The 21,497-nt window shown below is 38.4% G+C and overlaps 1 protein-coding gene across 6 annotated transcripts in view; it reads right to left on the reverse strand.

Moving 5' to 3' along the window:
- The window catches only part of MLLT10 (MLLT10 histone lysine methyltransferase DOT1L cofactor), a 129,027-nt gene that overhangs the window by 6,053 nt on the left and 101,477 nt on the right, over window positions 1-21,497 (reverse strand). For 5 of the 6 annotated variants that reach the window (XM_048295352.1, XM_048295336.1, XM_048295329.1 and 2 more), the window contains 6 exons: window positions 12,766-12,883; window positions 11,360-11,432; window positions 6,731-6,885; window positions 4,697-4,885; window positions 4,199-4,287; window positions 3,715-4,073 (listed from right to left, as the gene is read on the reverse strand). In XM_048295352.1, the coding sequence (XP_048151309.1) occupies window positions 3,715-4,073; window positions 4,199-4,287; window positions 4,697-4,885; window positions 6,731-6,885; window positions 11,360-11,432; window positions 12,766-12,883 (983 nt within the window). Of the gene's footprint in view, window positions 1-676; window positions 754-3,714; window positions 4,074-4,198; window positions 4,288-4,696; window positions 4,886-6,730; window positions 6,886-11,359; window positions 11,433-12,765; window positions 12,884-21,497 lie in introns of all 6 variants that reach the window. The other variant, XM_048295361.1, reaches the window with a different exon arrangement.

Below are 21,497 nucleotides of genomic sequence, written 5' to 3' on the forward strand. Positions count from 1 at the left end.
AAACTTTGTCTCATACTTTGTTGCATGGTCTCAGCACTATGGGACACACCTTTCAGGCTGCACTTATTATTTCCTAAGGGGAAAGGGAAGCCTATGTCAATGGAAAGTTTATGGAATCCACCCAAGGCTACTGAGGGACCTGATGGAAATGCTCACAGAGACACTTTCAACCATTTTCCAGCAGCCCTGGCTGACCGGGATCTCAAGATTCCAGCTGATGACCAGACAGCAAATGTGATGCCTGTCTAGAAGAAGGGCTGGAAGGAGGATCTGGGCATGAGGCCTTGTCAGTCTGACCTCGGTGCCAGGGAAGGTCATGGAGCAGATCCTCTTGAGTGCCACGACACGGCACATGCAGGATAACCAGGGCATGGGGCCCAGCCAGCCGGGTTTGTGAAAGGCAGGTCCTACTTGATTGACCTGATCTCCTGTGACAAGGTGATCTGTTTGGTGGGTGAGGGAAAGGCTGAGAATGCATCTACCTGGACTTAGGTAAAGCCTTTCACACTATTTCCTACAGTATTCTGACTAATATTACCATTATTTCCTTCTTCTCCTTTGACCTCACTTTTTCTGTAGTCTTCTATACTGGAATGAATCTTCTCCACTGTTTTTGTTGGGGCTTTTTTTTCATTCTTTTATCCCATTCTTTCTTTTTTCCCAGATCATGTTTTACCTTTGCACTTCTTTTTTCTGCTGTTGTTCTCCCTTCTCTTTAATCGCTCTGCCTGCCTCTCTTGCTCTGCATTGGCACTTGAAAGAAAATACCCTCAGTCAGCAGCTGAGATCTCAGTGTCTAGAAACAAAACCGAACTGCAGAGGACAAAATGCTGCAGCTCCCAAGCTTCCCAGAAGAGACAGTTCACTAGATTCCACCACAGGGCTTTCTCTAAACCAGATCAGCTTGGAATGTAAATTTAATCCTTTTTAGCTTCTCATTAAAAGGTACATGATCAGTCTGAAACTCTCCATCCTATAGTCTTCTCTGGTTGCGAGAATGTAAAGAAACAATCCTATCTCTTTCCTCAAATCACTTAATCTCCCAGTTGCTGGCAATCTGTATTAAGCCATCTTTTTTCCCAGAAAAGGATCAAGTATTTTTCTCTGCCGAATGAATGTGGGTTCTTTTACCTACGACTTGAAACTCTCTCCAACAACAGTGTGCAAATCAGTCTTTTCTCACCTCCCTGTGTCCCACAGTTAAAGGGTTCATATGAATATGGACAATATGCATAAAGAAGTCTTCCTGCATTGGTGAACACTGCCTATTTTTCACATTAAGCTGTTGGAACAGATTCTGAAGCTTGGGAAGTTACTGTAACAAGCAACTTACAGGAACACCTGGCAAGCCTTTTAAAATTACAGAACAATACCCTGAAGTTAGAAAGCAGGGCTGAGTTCTCAGGTGGCTTTCCAACATGTTGCCAGTACTGATTTAAACCACCTCCAAACTTGACCCTCACCACACAATCTAACCAGGGTCACCACAGCACCAAACCTTCGGGCCCACCTGTGCTTGGTACCATTCAACCTTCCCACTAGAGCAGTTCAAAGAGCAGGGATACTCTGGGAAATTTAACATTAAAGAAACAGACAACTAGTTGCCACCGAAGCAGCATCAAACTCAAGCCTGGCAGGTGACCCATAGAGTTCCAGAACCAATAATTTCAACCAGTGGAAATGTTTTTTTATCTATTTTTTCCTCCCTTCAAAATCATCCCAGATCCTCTTTGCAACTTAGTTCCCATAACAAAATGTTTTTTTCTATTTTTCTCTAAAGCATTTGTAATGGGACCAACAGGAATGAGGAATGCACGTGTCATTACCAGAATCATATTAGCACTAACTAACATTACTGAACTTTTCCCTTCTAAACATACAACCACAAATACTGAAAACTCCAGAGAAAATGAGGGTCATTGTGAAACACCTCAAAAGGAAGAGGGCCTGGGAAATATGGATGAGCTCAAATAAAGCAGAGAATTGTGTGAGAAGTGCACTTTTAAATTTAATATAAACATTAATTTTAAATTAGTATTATTGAGGGAGCAGTGCAGAAAGAGATCATGCCATAATAGAAACAGAGAAGTAGAAGTGCTGACAGACTTGAACAGCATAAGCTTGTTGTTGTAGCAGAAAATAGGGAGTCACTGGGAGTATTCCAGACTCTACTAAAGGTTAGAATGAGAGTTTAAGAACAGGATACTAGCCCCAGTATTTTGCATGAATCGGAGCATTCTACTACTAGGTTACCCAGTGAAGTAGTTAAGATGGATATTAAAAAAGAAACAAAAGAACTTCTGCAATACAAAGAGTCAGAAGCAAATAATCTGTGTATAAACAAAATCATTTGAGAAAACAGTGGCATGACTGGTATTCAGCATAACTGATATAGTCTGGCAGTACCTGAAAGTGGAAAGCATTATGCAACTGGTTAATATGATTGATCTTGTCTAGTATTTCTCACTCTCTCTCACACTTTTGGGGAGAGTAACGCAAAAGCTTTGTGCTTTTTGCCAACCGCTGATACTCAAGAAAGAAGAAAACTTTTCATTAACACAATGTCTTTTGTTTAACATATGTAACCTCATGTTCACATATGATATAAACTATGAAAAATACAGGCTCCTCAGCAAAAACATAATGACTCATGCCAACAACAGGATACACTTGAAAGTATCAGATTTTATGAGCCTACTGAAGCAATACCACACAATGATACAGTACATGAATATTCAGGAGCTGCCAAACCAACAGCAAGCAAAGAAACTGGAAAAGGAAGCTAGGAAATTAGGGATCCCTTGCATCATACCAATCACGTATGACTTTTTTTGATGGATAATCCACCATAATCTCCAAAAATAAACTCTACTTACAGACAACTAATCCACTCCCTATTTACAGGCACTTCTTTCTACACAGAACTGTATTTCTCCTTCCTAAGTGAAGGACAGGACAAGGGGTGTGGGGAAGGGGAGCGGCGAGAAAAGAGTTGGCCCTGGATCTGCTCCATCCCAAAATACTTCCAAACCAAGAAGTCCATTCCTTCTCCTGGAAACCAGATGTCTCCTTTTGTTACCCATTCTCCTTGCAACTCAAGCAGCAACAGTTAAGGCCACTGAGGGTACCCTGCTTTGGTGAAAGGCTGTTAGGAATACTCACAAATGAATCTTTTTATGCATTTAGAAACCACTTGAAAAACTAATTTTGTTGGGTTTGGAGTCAGTGCAGGCAACTGAAAACACCATGCAACTGTATTACAACTCTGGTTAGTTACGCCTGTTACATCTTAAATTACACGACCATATACCCTTCTTCCCCTCCCCCCTTCTTACTGCAACAAATGGTAGCTTTTCCAGCACTCCTTTAATCCCAGAAAAACAATTGGCAGGACAAAGAATATTGTTTTCTGAACTGAAAAACGGAGCTGAAGCATATTTACATAATTACATTTGTTTGGGAATGTGACTTGATTAAAAAACAGGAATCCACTAGGATTCCCAAAAGCTTTAGAGAAAACATCTTTTCTTTAACTTGACTACCTGTGCTTCCATTAAATGCCTCCTCACTTTCATTCACAGACCAGGAGCAGAACTTACTTTGATAATTACACGCTAAGGAAGAAACAGTATATTTGGAGTAAGACAAAAAACCCCAGCTAACCTGAAGAACAGCAGGCACTATGAGGAAAAACATAAATCAGGGAACTCTTACCTGTTATTTAGTGTGGTTGGCAGAGGATGCGTTGCATTGGGTGGCACGGTTGCATGAGTGAGAGAAGCGTTCTGTGATATTGTTGCTGGCGTCTGAATTACCCCATTTAAAGCCCCTACAATTCCATTGATTGCCAGCTGGCTGGCTGGCAGTGCTCCAATTATTCCACCCACACCCGGCACTGCAGGAATGGTGGAGGTTACAGTCTGCATACCACTAGCCAGTGCCCCCACTGTCACACCATTGACCTGCTGAACTCCAGGGACTCCCGAGCCTTGCTGGGCCGGACTCTGCCCAGCAGGTGGTGGAGTGGAAAGCGCTGATGAACTGCTGGTGCTTTGTCCACTGGAGGTTATCTCCTGGTGTCAAAACAAACAACAAAGCCCCCTCAGCTGCATAAAATTTCACCTAACGCCACAATGCAAGGACTGGGATGAGTTAACTTGTAACAAGTTTAGGTTTAGAAGAAAGAAATAAAAATTACCTGATTTAATACAGGAAGAGAATTGTCCGGTAAAAAACTGTTTCCCAGATGAGGGCTTTTACTGCTGTTCAAAGAATCAGTGCTAGGTGCTAAAGTAATTGTTTCAAAAAACACACAGTGGTTAAATTTCTGTAACATGCAAAAAGATTCAGAATAATTATTTCAAAATTATGACAAAGGTAAACATAGAAAATGTAAAGTCAACTTTAAAATCATTGCTGAATAGTAAAATATTAACTAAGTAATTGGTGAATCAATAGATTCAAATGGATGTCCTCCAAACTGAAGTAAAAGAGAAACTGCACTGAAAAAAGTAGTAATGGTTCAGAAAAATAAACCAATTGATGTTTAAACATTTAACACATCAGCAAATACTTGGTCTATATTCATCCTACATTTATATTCATCTCCCATCAATGGCATGTGTGGATGAAATAGATATTTCATATAAACACATGTTCAAATTACTTTGACACTTTAATAATCCCCTCTACTTACGTGCTTGTACTGGAAAGGCATGTGCTTGATGAGAAGGGCTGGGATTTGAAGTTATTGTTGGAAAGGGCACCGAAAGCTGTGCATTGAGAAGCTGAAGTCGCTCCTTCTTTGCGGTCAGATTCTTTATCTGTTCTTCCAACCGCCTATTCTCAACTTGAAGTTGGTGTAATGATTTAAGCATTCCTAAAACTAAGAGAAAAAGGCACACATTACATTTCACAGCCACATTCAATGAACGAATAACACCTTCATTCAGTTTTAATTTCTGCATTACATTGACTAGCATATATATGAAAATATAAAACTACTACAGATGTCTGAATTTTAGCAGAAAGATCTGAGATCAATTTTGTGTTATTTAAAGCATAGAAAGAAGTTTACAGTGTGCTGTGATAGTAATTTTGGAATACCTCTACACCCTGGCTTAAATACTGATAAAGTAGCCTCATTAGGGCCAGGATACATTTTAAGCAAACAGCAGTACCTGACAACTTAGCCCCAAATCAGAATATAAAAGTATTTCAGTAGCACAGGATAGTTGGGATAAATCCAGTTCAGCTGCAGTATTAGGAACTATAAACCTTATAAAACAGAGAAGTTTGACAAAAATATGCTCAGCTAACAGCACAAGCAACCAACAACATTTATATAAAAACAAGCAAGTTTATGAAAAGGGAGTTTTTCTGATTTAATTACGTGTACAGTGAATCATAAACCAATAGAAACAATGAAAAAAAAAAGAGAAGTCCTCCAACGTGAAGTTGTCCCAGTGCACCTTGGCGGGAGCTGCGAGCAGCGATCTCGGAATCCCCCAGCAGGGAGCACTCTGTGAGCACCGCACTTACCCCCCGCGTTTGCATAACGAGGGCATCACCTTCTCTATTGACCTGATTTTTACCAAGCACAGTTTTCTCAAACTCCCATTTGGTTTCAGAACTTGGATTTCCCAACCAGTACTAGAGTGTGACTGTAAAGCCACAGGGATAGCCTCCTTTTTTTTCTTGCCTTTTTTTTTTTTTTTTTTTTTTTTTTAATTCTAAATTGTATTTGTTTAACATGACCTCTGGGCCTACTACAGACATAAGTCTACTGGTATAGGCACATCTGGTCATTTCCCAAGGATTTAGCTTTTATCCCTCCTCTTCAAGAACATACAAAGGAACCCTCAGTGAGCTCAAATGAGATGCAATAAGACTTAGCTAAACCTGTCCTCCAGCTATCATGTTTAAAGGATTATCCCTGCATGAATTTCCTCACAATTAGCATTTTTGTCAGGATACCATTCATAAAAATACTAACTAGATACCTCTTTACACTACCAAGGAGAAGAATAATGCGTTCAATAAAATATAACACAAACCATAACCTGGAATAAAATAATTTTTTTAACATATTCAGTGATTGTCTTTGATACTGATACACTGTTGAATATGGAGATCCACGTGATCTACTGATCACTTATGCTTTTAACATATTCATTCTTGGACTATTCCACTCTATTAAACATAACTTGAGAAAATAATAATTTGCCTGCTTTAGGAACTCACAAGAAAGGCAGAACACAATAAAGACACGAAAGCCCAGTAGGACACCTGACTAACATTTGTAAATATTTTCTTTTCAAACAGCAACAGAAGTAGGCAATTCAGATTTAAAAATAAAAAACAGAACAATAAAAATTATTACACCAATCTATATCATACAATATAAAGAAAAATGGGGAACTGTACTACATATTTACAGTAGTGGATCTAAGACTTCAGAGTTTCCAAACTCTGCAACTGGACCTGCAAGTTAGTTCCTCTTGCATGATAGAATTTCCCCATCTATAAAAATGTAGATAATCATAGAGAAGTCTTTTGTAATCTACTGATGCCATGTGCTGCACTAAGAACTATGCTAGAACTGTACATTACAGTTATATTTCAATTCACAGCAGAAAATAAATTTTATTAAAATTCTTGGACAAGCACAGAACAGCAGTTCTGAGTAACAGTTGGCAAAAGTCATAATAAACAGACTGTGAGTACTTACTGTCACTGGGGGTGCCTTGCTCTAATAAAAATTGTTGTCCTTCACTCCATTGCCTCTCCAGAAGCTGTTCTATGCTGGCTGCTACTGGGGGCAAATTTTCCCCACAACCATTTCCTGACTGATCATAGCGAATCTGCAAGTTGCTCACAGGGGATCTGTTGAAAATATTGCAATTTATTGTTTAAAGAAAAGGATGAAAGGAAATGTATTAGAAAAAGGCTGTTGAAATTTCTTATATCAGCTCTTAGCACCTACATATCTTATGCTTCCAAGACTAAGCTAATTCATCAAAATCACTAAGAACTCCTGGTTCTCACTGCCAGGGCTTTAATAAAAGAAAGACATATTATTACAGTGTGAGAATTTATACTGAGAAAGCACATAACCTCTTCTTGCATACAGACTAACAAGACAGTAACTGACAAATAGCATTGAATTAAATTATACAACACACACTTCTACAGCAGGAAACCATTATATGTGGATACACAGGGCATCAACTTTGGGGGCAAAAAAACCAACCCACACCAAACTTCAAACCTTTCCCTGATAAAACTGGGAAAAATAAAACCAATTTCTTAAAAGCATCACATAGAAAGGCCATATGTAATTCCACTGACTAACTTGTTCTTAAAACAGTCATGTAAACCTGGACTTTTGAGGGACTACATGAAAATATTATTTCACAAGAGATGCAATGAAAGTTCGAAGTTATCCTCTGCCTGTTCTGTGAACACTTAATATACCTCTTTTTTTACTCATGATCACACACAGTTCAAAGAATAATCCCCTTGCCACATGTCTTTTCTCATTCAGGAGAAAATTAATTATTCAGCACACGGCCACTGAGAAAGCTGGCTACCTCTCTCAGGCCCTAGGAGAAGGCTTCTTTTGCATTGGATGGGGCACAATTTAACTTGTGAGCAAAGCCAGATATTCGGTGTCTTTCTGACTCGGATTTCTGGTCTCATGTATGCATGGTCCCATTTCTCTACAGGACCACCACCAGAGCCCACTAAAAGCTGGTTCTTGATTTTGATGTTGGTTGTTTGGGGGGATAATCAATTCCAGTGAGCTCAGATTCTCAGATATTAGTTATTACTGTAAGCAATTGGTGCCATCATGGGATCACAGCTGTACTGTTGCACCCACAGTGCAGACTTACCAAGAAGACCACCACAGTCCCAGTACGGGACAACACAGAGAGCTCAGGAAATCAGTGTGTTAATTATGATTACCGTAATAAGCAGTGGTCACAGCACATTAGCTACCTAATGAGTGTCGAGCATTTTGCAGGCACCAGAGCAAAGCGATTTTTTACGAGAAAAGGTTTTAAGTAGGTGACTTAAGAGCTCTGTTAAGTATTTATAAATAGGTCCTTTTTTGCATACAGGAAGAAAGGAAAGCACTTGTTAAAACAAAAAGCCCTGATGAATGGATAACCAAGGTAGTGTTTTTTGACAAGAGATGACAACACAACAGCACGTAACAGTTCAGCACAGAGACAGCAAAAGTAGTCTTAGAACGGACTGTTAACACGATGTGCTGAAGCAGTAAGAAGGAAAGTTTATCCAGAAACTACACTTACACTTCACACAAACAACCCACTTCAAAACCAATACAAAACCAGAAAACAAATACATAAAACCACTGAATAACTCCCCCAGAAACTTCTCTCTGTCTGCATGTTCCTGAGCGGCACATAATGCTACCTTAACAGATTGTGCCATTTGAATTATAGATCACCAACAAAATTCTTGTTGGGCTTTGGACTGCTTCCCATCAATTTCGAAAAGGTAGAAACAATGCAGTACATGATGGTACAACCTCTGCAATCCTTCACTGGAAGTCTGTTACAAGAGAAGGGTAAAAAAAAGTAAAATCCAGACTTCTGTGTATTGCAACATTACTCAGTCTCTCCTCTCTACCAACTGAACCCCTAGCTCATCCTTTAGACAGGATATGGTTCCTGCACGCTAGGGTTGAATCCTTATTCCAAATAGTATTTGATCAGAGTTTCCAACAGGATTATAAAGGTGCTGTCTGCACTGGTCCAATCCTGCCACGGAGATGGGAATCCTGTTGCACACCTTGCCTGCTTTCACAATTGTTTTTTGTTTAAGTTTGGGGTACAGTTACTCATACTATAGAGCATTAATTAGAAGCAATACTGCATTTAGATATAAGCATACATACAGATTTTACTGCAGGTACTACGTAACATATTTTTAAATCTAAGGTTAAGTATGGGGTAAAAAATAGTTTAAGTGCTACCTTGGGAAAAGCAGCGATTCCTTTGCAAAATGGAAACAGCTCACATATACCAGGTATATTTATATTTCTCATATATATATTAAAAGTTAAAATACAGCATCTTAAACATCAAACGCTGTGGTTATACTGGGGTGGAAAGATATAACAATATGAATTGGAAATGACCATACAAGCTCATGAGTCACATATGTCTTCTCCGAAGAGCTGCAGTCAGCTGCGTCATCAACAGCAAACAAATGTTCTGCAAGTGTTTTTATTTTAAGCAACTCGCTGAAAATCACATGGTTCTTTCGGAGAACTGTGTTATTTATGTATCTCATAAGTTTCAAAGGGAACAGAGTCAGAACTTGCAGCTAAATAATTTTAAATAGATAAAGCAGGTAACATTCGGAGTTGCAAGGTTTCCAGATAGCAGATTTTTTAAAGTTAGCTTTTTATTCACTATAAACCATATTTTAAGTAACCAGAGTTACTTATTTATTGAAGTGGGGAAGGTGGGGAGTTATCTACACATTTTACAAACCTTGACATATGTGTAATCTTTTTTGTCGCGCAAAGCAGGGGTGAAATTTGCTGACTACTGAACTTAACTGAATGAGTAGGTTTTCTAAATTTTTTCCATGCTAGGTGTTTCAGACTAAGTTTTCCCACCTATCAGTTCTGTTACTACAGCAGCAATTTCTCCCCCTTGCTTTCTCTCACACCGCCCCCGCCTCTCCCCCATTTTGGCTTGTTTTTGAACAACACTACTGCCAAGCAAAATCTCTCTCCTCTTTGCAAAGTGCTACAGCTTCTATACACTGCAGGAAGCTTTTCAATTGTGGATTGAGGTGGCCTTTGTATCATCCAGTTTTCCTTAGCATCCCCATCAGAACCAGTTGGTATTTTACCATGCTGCAAGTGCTGGACTGTATATACCCTGAACATACACACTTTGTACAAACATCATATTTAAGTTTACCTTCCCAAGTATTCGACCAAAAGACAGACTGAACACAACTATGATTTATGCAAATATTAACTAAGAAGGCATTAAAACTCATAATTACCACAACATGTATGCATAAGAGGACTATTAAATATATAATCAAAAGTTCTGGAATTTCCTAATTGTTGAGCATTTTCCTTTGCAAAATTCTCTGAACTTCCTTATCTGTACAGATCAATTTATATGCTAATATAAGTATACAAATTTATACTAAGAATACCATCTAAACTGATTTGTAAATTCTCTAAAATTATTTTAGAAGCAACACATACTGGAAAACTTAAAAACAAGTTCATGACTAGGTAATAACACCTAAGTATTTATAATGGATAATCTCATTACATCCAGAAAGATGTCTTTTGATTAATTAAGGAATATAATACAAGATCAACAACACCAGACATGTACATTAAATTATCTAATTTGGAGATATTTGTTATAAATTACCATAATAAACACATGCTACAGCAATAAAATTCATTATTATAATGCTAATTCTGTGTAACTAGCATTTTTTAGCATTTTATCCTAAAATATTTTTTCAGGATAAATCTCTTTTTCAGATAAATCTTTTTCATGGTTAGTACCTAAATAAAAAACACAGTAATCACACTGTAAAATATAATTTATATTGGATTCAGTATAGAAAATAAAGCCCTTTAAAATGAAGACTTGCTTAAAATATACAGAAAATATTACTGAAATATTTGAAACACAATATTGAAATTTTAACAGCAACTATTTTAAAACAAAATAATATTATACAGTTTCAGCAGAATTCTTATCTCAAACTTTTCTAGCAGATGTGAATTGCAGCAGAACAAAAAAATACTTATTTTTTTCTACAGAGAATTATTAAAAATTTTGAAGTTGTGAGGGAAAAGGAAGAAAATATTTGCTTGGAATTTTTACTGATATTTAATGTTTCACACCATCTTATTCTTGAGATCATTGTTAAGTATATGGGATTTTGGAATTTTTTCAAATATTACTAAACTAAAATTGTGGTAACAAATCTGAGGAGGTAAGTGGTACATATGGATTAAATGACAGATAAATCCCTCTAAAGCAAGATTCCATTTCTTAAATAAGGGAGTAAACTAACTTACCTATAAACCTTAATTTGTAAACCTAATTTCAGTTGATAAAAAAGTACATTTCAGCACAATTTTAGCTCTCTGGATGAATTAGGGATTTTTTTAGAAGGATATATCAATATAAAAATACATGTATTTATACATGTGTGTTTATATTTTTATATATATGGGCTTTTAAAACACTTTGGTATTACTGGTAAAAAGACAGTGAAGTTTGCAAATCTTAAAACATTTCCTCTGCCTGCACTCTCCAATGTAAATAACGCTTACCGTGGTGAGAGACTTCCTCTGGGTGATCCTCCTCTGCCAACAAGGCTTCGGCTGTTATCTCCAAGATCTTGATCTGCAGTGTAAATATTTCACAGCTGATAAATCGCCTTTTCTTAGATAAGAGTTTTAATATCTGATGTAGATATTTTAAAAATACCTTCAATCTCAACTTCTATCTGTAGTTACTGCTGAAGAGTGAATAAGTAACTAGTTTAAGATTGTTGAACTGTAGCATGTAAGGTGTTGTCCTTACACATTTCTGAGGCTGTACCAGGCCATGGATTATGTTCACTTCTTTCATTCCTTTCAGTTTTACAGCACAGAAGCGTGGTTTGCATTTGCAGTACCCTCCCCTCAGCCACTTTTAATTTGTACGGTGAAAGTAATGAATCACAGCTGTGGACAGCTAATCTGTATGCTTATCACAGCAAATCCTGATGCTCTGTATTTTTTTAACACTTTGTATCCCAAAACAACTCATAAAATATATAACGTATTAAACTTACTGCTGCCATCTAACAAGCACACGTTATTCTGCAAATTTACTGAAAACTTTATGAAAGCGTATAATTCACTAATTCCTATTTATAAGCAAAGCATAGGAAAGCCCCTTCCTAAAAAGGTAGTAAAACAAACAAAAAAGGCCTCATTAAATATACAAAAACGTTTTGCTTGGAAGGACTCAAAAGGGTTATTTTCCCTATGGCCTCTCAATAAAATAACCCTATCTGCCCCCTTCAAGGTTGCCCTCCCCCTATTCTGAGTCAAGCGACCTCCGACCCCTTGGAGGGCAAAGACATGACTGATCCATTCTTGGTAAACTGCTAAACTCATTCCCTTCCCCCAAACAGGCATGACTACTACGACATGTCAACAAATCCTTACGGAGGGATTGAAACAAAGCAAAGCCAGCGGCTCATTAAAACCGCGGCAGAGAGCCTGCGGTACCAAATGCCAATCGGTAAATATTCACAAGATTATTAAATGCTGCACAAGTTCTCTAACGGGATCTCTTTCACACGAACTTGTATGTAATGCAATTTCATGAATTATGCAAATAAAGGTTTCAACTATTCACGACAAAACCCAGAGCTGTGTCACTCCGGTTGCAAAGAGCTGGGAACTGAGCGCATCAATCACAGGAGTCACAAGAGACACTGGTGCATTCCTGCCTGCTGATGGCTCTGCTTAAACATTTACATTTCACACACCGAGGGGAAAAAAAGGGGGAAGAAAACCTGCGCTGTTCCACAGAACAACTGAGAATTTACTTCCAACACAGAGCAACTTTGTACAGACATTTAATAACCGAAAGCTGAGCAGAAATCAAAAATACAATTTAACAACCTTTTTAAAAACAAGGAGTTCTGTGAAGCTGCACATGTGCACCAGCAGAGGAAGCTTACCTGCTTGGCTGTTTTCAGACTGAGCTATAAGTGCTGCCATGGCTGAATTTGGATTCAGCCTATTGCCGTACATGTTGGATGGAGGCAGACTGAGAGAAGATCCAGGTAGGGTGTTTGCCTGCAAGAAACCAATTACAACTTGAATCCTTTTTTTAAAACAGGGAGAAATGCTAAATGTATTTTAAAGAAGCCTTCTTAATGTACATTTATTATATTTGTAAGTTGAATGCTTTTTAAAACAATGTATTTGAAAGAAAAAAATGTTTTCCATTTTTAAGTATAGAAATAGAATTGCAGTACTTTGAAAAACAGATCAGGTTTTAAAGTGTGTTGTACTTGTGGCTGGCAAGATCTTTTAATTCAAGAAAACCCTTCTAATAAAAAACTACTGTAGCAAATATTAATACCTAAAGTGCATTTTAAAACAACCACAGTTTGCAGAACAGTCAGACTTCCTTGTGGTCCTGAAGTATGCACTCAATGCTAGGACTTAGTAGCATGGCGACCATGTGGTTATCCTACTAATTATTTAATCTTATTAAACCATTTACAAAATAAGGGCAGGTAGACAACAGATGTCTCACAAATGCTTGGGTTCCTTACATCACAAGCCGGCTGCGGAGGTCAAAAGGTCCAACTTTCAGCTCTACAGTTTAACTACACAGAGCCATATTTCCTTTGCTCGACTCCGTCATTAGTAAAACGTGCACAGTATTTTGTTACTTCCTATTTTGATAGGCTTGGAAGCCTGGTGGTTTTTTGTTTTGTTTTGTTTTTATTTTAAAGAACGCAAACAGCCATTACAAGTATGTTTTCTATACAATAGGGGGCTCCGGGAACCACAGCTTTGCCCTGACCCCATATAAGGAACTGTATTTTTGGCAGTTGGCCAGCTCTACTTATTGAAGAGCTCCCAAAGTTTGTGTTCATTCATGTTGCTAACCACAATTCTGAAGGTCTCTGCTGGGACTTGTGCCAAACAAGCGAAAATGAACCCTTAAACAGATGAAGCTAAGGAGGCTGGCCAAAATCTTGCATAATCCAATGCAATAAAAATACCTTCTTCCTTGGCTGCTTATGCTTTTTCCCTTTCGAAGAAAAAAAGATTTGTGTCAAATGCTAAGTTGCAGAGACAGGCAATCAAAGAAATAAAGGCACAGCTGCTTACTTTAAAGGCATTTTCCTACCTGATAAAAAAATTATTTCAGAACAAAGAAAATATTTCAAGGGGGGTGGGTGTGGAATCAAAGATCCACAAACCTGCATGATCACTGGTTTTAAAATCAATCTTCTAAGAAAATGTAAACAATTTTTACAAATGAAACTTTTTTTGAAAACAAAAAATAGAAGGTAAACCGTAAGGAACTCAATTTGTGGGACATTTTGACATGCATAACTGCACACAAGAGACAGGGGAAACATACTGGTTATTACAGCAAAATATTACAGAGTATAAACTATGTCTCTGGAAAGAATCACACACTACCATTAATTTCTGGCTTTCTGCCAACATATTAAACTTGATGAATGGACTTTTATGAATTCACACAACTGTTTTCAATGATGCTTTATTTACTATATACTGGTGAGAAATTGTGCCTGATATTTACCTTCTTCTACTGTCACAAAGTTAGAAAAAGCCACAAGTAATTGCTTACAATGATCAGAGGTTTATTCATTTTTCAGTTTATAGGTATGTGCACGATTGCTAAACATTGAAACACAGTGTCGCTTCAAATCTGGCTGTTACTTCTGGGGGGGTTGTTGGGGATTTTTTTAAGAATTGCGTATCTTTAGTAGAATTAATCTGAATTATTTCTAAGTCTTAAAAATAATGCAGGCATTTCCACCTCCCCAGGTACAACACCTTCCAGAAATACAATACATATCAGTACTGTGACACTGACAGACAAAGGCAGCAATACTGCACAGCTCCTGCTCTTTTCCTTAACAAATGCCTGAAGGGCAGCTCCAACTCAACCATTATTGTTCCTAGCAACCTTCAGCTCTTTTCCCCTCAAAACCAAACAAACTTCAGTCAAATCCTTTCACTGATAAAACCTGACAGAATGGAGTATTAAGAGATTCAATCAGTATTATCCTTCACCATACCTGAAAGACCAGACTAGCAAAATAAAAGTTTATATGATGTTATGAGTTCTACTAATACAGCTGGGGGGGGAAGGAAGGGGAGAGGGGATGGAGTGGTGGTATTTCAACTCCAAACACCAGTCCTTATTTCTGTTTAGTTATACAGTATTTCCCCTAAAAGATTTCTTTTAATTCTAGTAAGTGTGTGTACTGCTCACATTTTACACAGAAGCTTCTATACTTAGCGCTCAGTCCATGTAATTCACTGCAAGGCTGCTTAAAACTGTGCAATAGCAACTATATAGTAATTTATGATGGCAGGGTAGCTATAATCAGCAAGGGGAACACGTTTATTTGACTGAAACACGCACAAATATCTTTAAGAACTTTCTGAATGTACCTAAGTATCTTGACGGGAGTTGCTGAAGTTGAGTAACTATCACATCACAAAACAGAAGACATCAAAGGAATTAAACGTTTGTTATGTGGGTTGATATAACAGATCAAAAGACTTAGAAGGATTTAAACAATATCTAAGAACTTGAGTTTTTCACAAGTGGTGGTTTCACCCTAAACTTTACCCCTGTTTATACTTCAAAATAATAGTAAAGGTGTCCTACAAGTTGGAACTACAGAAGTTCCAATGCTATCCTGCATCCTATGCAACTCTTAAAGCAAAAAAGACACAGTAAAATTGTTCAAGTAAGTTGAAGGCAAATAAAAAACCTTTGAAAATACCTTTTTAACATGGCAATGTAAAATGACAAGAATAATGATTTGTGAAGCTTTCTTATGTATGTGACGACTTCATCTGACAAGGAAGTAGAGAAGGTGGAGGAGTGCTACATTATTTAAAGGTGAAATAGGAGCTTCATGTTTCACTCACAGTCGAAACAAGCTGTAGCAAGCATTTATTAAAAATGCGCAATCATCCTGTCAATACATATTAAGGTCACAGGACTGACACATGTTCTAAAATGCAGAACTTTTAAGGCTGTATTATTCTTTATTTCAACTGTTTCTATTTGAACACTCAACACAATACATGATCAAAATGTATGAACTAATAAAAGCCCAACATTACTAAGTATTTATTTTGAAAAGGCAGCAAAATTTCCTGAAAATATTTTAGCAGAAGGATTTAAGCCCATCTAGAGGTATAAAACACACTGCTTTCCTTTATGGCATGTTCAATAAATCAGTAAAGCCATAAGCAGCAGAGCAGCACGGAGGGACGATGCACTGTAATTCAGAGAATGCCCACGTGCAGCAAGAAATGATTGATATTTGACTGATGCTTAAAAACACTTCCTCTACAGCAAGAGAGAAAGTACAAGCATATTCTTCTAATTAAAGAACAAGACTTGCAAGTTAACTACTTTTAACTCCTATATATAAATATCCACCAAAATATTTAGAATAGTTTTATATTTGCTTGCATGACTCCAGTATTATTTAACAGTATGACTATAAAGTTTCCAAAGGATTCATATCTGAACATTTACTCGTATCTGAAATTTTCCAGGGGAAGGAGCCTCTTCAATCAAAAGTTGTATGTTAAGAAAAAAATAACAAAGGGGAGAAAAATGAGACAATACTTAGCTATATGCAATCAGATTGGATATCAAAACTTTGAGACTCTTTGAACATGCCTTTTCCCCCCAATTCTTTTAAGTTTTATGCTATGAAATATTTTCTGATAACAGGCCTCATTTCTGTCTCAGCTCCACACCAGTAAGGTTTTAATACTCAGCGTGTGATGAGAGATGAAACCAAGTGTGAACAACTTTTGGGTCCCATGAGTAGGCTGACTGTTGAAGCTGTCAGGTTCAATTGCATCATTCCACATTATTCAATGCCCCAAACTGCTCCCTAATTGTTAGAGGCTTAACATATTCAAAACCATTGTTTAGGCTAATGCTGAAATGCCTACAGTTGAGTTTCCATAAAGAAAGGGGAGGGATTTAATTGTAGTTAAACCATTACTGAACTCTCCTCCTTTCATGATAGGGCAACAGGGATGGCCAGAACAACCAATTCCAAGACAGCTTCTTAATCAGTTTATATCCAATCAACACCCCTTTTCCACTCTGCTTTAAAAATTGTCAGTGCTATATTGTAGCTTTGTATTATATCATCATAATGCTTTACAATTAGTGGCACACCACCTAATTACCTATTTCCACCAATATTTATTTGTCAAAAATAATTTCAAAGGTTAATTTTATTTCTTGTATAAAATAAAAACATATAATTGTTCCTGTGGTTGGGGTCACACCATTTACCAATCATACCAGGTTCTCCATCACAGCACAATGCTGTGAGATGAAGTGCAGAACTCCCCCTTGCTCCTACCAATACAAAGTGAAGAAATAAAGAGCATTAGATATGCCACTAACAACTACTTATGGCCAACTACTACTGAAATCATACAAAAAATTTCGATGCAGATGAAATTTAAAGCTAAATTTTCAGCAAGCTGTTCTGCTACCCTCCTGAGATGTTACGAACACTTTCCATGCATGTCTAGCTTCATGAAATATGGAAGGAGATTCAAGCACAGGACCAAGTGTTAGCATCAGTTTACTTCATCTACAAGACATCTTAAGCTGATACATTTTGGTATATGCCAAGCAATATTTATCTGAACAATGTATTAATTAATTAAAACCTGCATTGAATTTAAATGAGATTAGATATGAACACATATTCGTTCTAGACATAATAAAAAAAATTATAATGTGCATATATAAAAATTTTTTTCTTTTCTTGAGAGGTGAAAAGAGCTGCCTGTCAAGTGACAGCAGTAGAAGCAACCTTGCCTTGTGTTGCCTAGATTAATTTGGGCAAGTGAAGAAATACTATTTTAATCTCTAAAATTTTTATGGCCTTTGCTGGGGTATTGAAGGCAATGGGAAGAATATGCTATTGCTTCCTTTTTTTCTTTCAGTACTTATGGTACAACCTTTAACTGCATTTAGAAGAGGTGAGGGAACCACCAATATCCATCATCACTTGCCTCCTGTGAAACATCAGCTGTTCAATACAAAGATGAGTCCTGCCACATCAATACCTTCTCATGCATTACTTCCTGCAACACAACCCTTGAATATTTTCACCACAAATACGGAATTTGCTTAGAAATCTTAGAATACTTATCAAGATCTTGTTTCCAATGGAAGAACAAAAATCTAAATACCTGTTTATTTTCCTATATGCCAAGAAACACAGATGGAAGATAACACGGAAAACCCTTAATAAACTGTTTCCACATTTCTTCTGAAAATTACCACCTGACTTTTCAAAACAACTAGCACAACACAGAACAATATTAATCTGTAGCATTATAATTACTATTCATATATTTTAACTAAACTGATACTTTGATTTACATCTTTTTAATATATGTTTTGGCTGTCATAAATTATAAGTTGAACATAACTAAATTTCAAGCAAACAATATTGACCACTTGACTACAACAGCTTACACTACTGATGACTGGAATCAGAGTGAATTTTTACAGCAAACCTCACCTCACCTGCTATCACACATCACCAATGCGAATCAAATGCAAACATCCACTGTGGTTTTTTTACACATTCATTCTATGAATGCAACACTGAGATTGAAAAGATAGCCCTCCCATACTGCCATCATTACCATCCAAGCACTCTGAACCTCTTAAAGTTTGAGGATTTTTTAAAACAGATAATCAAGGTCCAATTACACAATAAGTGTTTTCGCTACCTGGCTGAAATAAAAGAACTAACTGAAAAGTGTAATTAGGAGGTCGGAAAAGTTAAAATGAAATCAGAAAAAGAGTTTACAATGTCTTAGAAGAGCAACTTTTCATTCAAAAATAAGAAGAACATTAATTACAAGTGTACAAACTGTCAGAATTTAAATCTGTCAGGAAAACTGTATTTGTGACATCATTCCATAGATACAATATTCACTAGTACTTTTCCTGTTTGCAGCAAAAATAAATCCTGTGAACTTCTAGCTGCAATGAAGACTCTAGCTTATGAACAAGCTAATAATCAAATACTGTCTTTGAGAATCAATTGTTTCGATTAAATGTACAAATAAATCCTTCCATTAAATGAAGCCATCTAATCTTCAAACAGCAGCACTCAAGTGTTTTCCAAGAAAGGCATGAATGAATACAACTGGGAAACACAGTGGGATTTGAAAGTCAAAATGAAAAATTAATGGCACACCTACAGAAACTAATTTATACCTCTGCCCAGTGTACAACAAGGGCACATAAAGTCATTAAAAACCACATGGATAGAAGGCCTATCTTCCAATAACATGAAAACACTATAACCTCAACTGTACTACCACTTTGCTCCTCTCTTTCATGTTAACTAACTAGGTATTATATAAAATTTTAACCAATTAAAATCTATTTATTTATATGGGAGACATAAAAAAGAGACCTGTACAAAAACTTACAAGAATGCTACCTCATTAAGAGGTCTTTTTTGTTTGGTTGGTTTTGTTGTTTGGGCTTTTGTTTTGTTGCGGGTTTTGGTTTGTTTTTTAAAGGAGGCATTGCAGAGATAAGACCCTGGGATTCATCCACAGACCTAACTGAAAACAGAGCTATCATTTCAACACAAAGCCCTTTTACCTTTAAGGTGGTTGCTCTATCGTTTCCATCTACCTCTGTCTTCATAGCACCTAAACTGTATGTGCTCTACAAAGACATGGAAGCACTATCATGTTGGGGCCCTCCCCCTGCCATGTGGTCCTGGGAGAGGGGCCCTGGGGGGGAAACACGGGGTTTCCCTGCCCCTGCTCAGCCTCGTTCCCCATTGGTTGTTTTGTGTTCCCCTGCGCGGGCAAGGACCCTCGGGTCCCGTGATTGAGCAGTTCCTTGGCAGAGCCCCGGCCATGGGGCTGGAGAAATAAACATCTCTGAAACATCTATCAAGAATCGGTCCATATATATATATTCTTTCCATGGGCCTCGTTGTCTGATATGCATGTTACAGTATCCCCACTATAACAAATGGTGGGTAATGCCAGCAGAACAATCCCCAATCCCTACAGCAGCTGATTTGTGAGTAAACTCTGGATTCCTCTTCTTGTTTTTGTTTTGCTGTTCCATCTCTAAACTATGGAGGAACCATGGGAAGACTCTTGGCTCTCAGAGCCGCATATGGACATTTATCTTAAACTAGAAAAGATTCTTGAACAACGATTTGTAAATTCTAGCTTAATTCAAGCTCAAAAGGAACTGAACCATTTCCTTGCATGGTTGTTTAAGAACTTTTTCTATGTTTCTTGGGATTTAATTCTTACCAAAGACTTTTGGAAGACCGTTTGCACACAGTTAATTTCTGAGTCAAAATATATGCCGATGGAAGAATATTTTCATGAATATTATTTAATTACCGAGACTGTTGAGCAATGTCAGCTGTGTCCTGGCGAAGGGAAGCGTGCCTCAGGGACCGTGCAACCCAGGCCACGCACACCGAGCACTCTGCGAGCAGCAGCGAGGCAGTTCCTGCGCGCGGGCGGAGGGGCACGAGCTGCAGTGTCGGCAGCAGAGCGAGGCACGGCGGGAGCGGCGAGACCCGGCAGTGCCCGCCCGGCCCCGCGCAGCGCGTGGTGGAGCGAGCCCCGTGAACGCCCGACCGAGAGGGGCGGCGCGCGGGCGGCATCCAGCGGCAATGGCAGCAGAGCGGAGCCGCGCCAAACCGAAACGCGCGCTGGAGCAGGGCGCGGGGGGGTCGTCGCTCAGGGGCCCGGACGAGATGTGGGCACGGCCCCAGGCAGCAGCAGCACAGCTGAGAGCAGAGGCGGCGGTGGCACGCGGGGAGCTGAGCGGTGCAGCCCGGCCCAGCCTGCACGGCCCCGAATGCGACCCTGGGAAGAGCGTGCAGGCACGAGCAGCCCCAGTGGCCCCGGCAGCACTCACAACCCCAGCAGCTCCAATGCGGGAGCGACTGAAAGCAAAAGAGAAAGCAAAAACGCAGCCAGACAGAAAACAGCAGCCACTCGGAAAAAGGAAAAAATCACCGTAGCTAAGGTTTTAGGAATAGTAAAATGGTATGATGTTGAACAAAATTATGGTTTTATAACAAGATGTGACAACCAGCAAGACATATTCATTCATAGAACTGCTATTAAAAAGAATAACCCTGAAAAATGCATCCCAAGCTTGGGAGATGGAGAGGTGGTAGAATTCAAAATTGTGCAAGGTAGAAAAGGGTTACAAGCAGCAGAGGTCACTGGGCCTGATGGTGTTTCTGTAAAAGGCAGTATATATGCTAAAAATCATAGTCATGTTAGACAATATCTCCATTATAAGCCCCCCCTACAGTCTCCCTTTCCTACTCCCACCTTTCCCTTTTACCCTATATCCTATTACCCCCAGTGTATTCCCAATCCGTTTTTTCACCCATGGTTTCCCTCACAAAACCATGCCTTTGCCAATTGTTTCCCCAAAAATCCCTTTCCAACGCCGAGTGGGGGATGATGAGGGGGAGGGAAGAAATTAACTATTGTTGTTTAGAGTTCCAAAAGGTACAAATGGAAGAAACCCTCTCCTGCCTCAGTTTCCCCACAAAGCATGCCCGGGGAGTCCTGTCTCCCTTCTGTCAGCCTTAACATGTTCCAGAGAATCTGT

The sequence above is a fragment of the Corvus hawaiiensis genome, chromosome 1 (genome assembly GCF_020740725.1).
Source record: "Corvus hawaiiensis isolate bCorHaw1 chromosome 1, bCorHaw1.pri.cur, whole genome shotgun sequence".
Taxonomy (NCBI): Eukaryota; Metazoa; Chordata; class Aves; order Passeriformes; family Corvidae; genus Corvus; species Corvus hawaiiensis.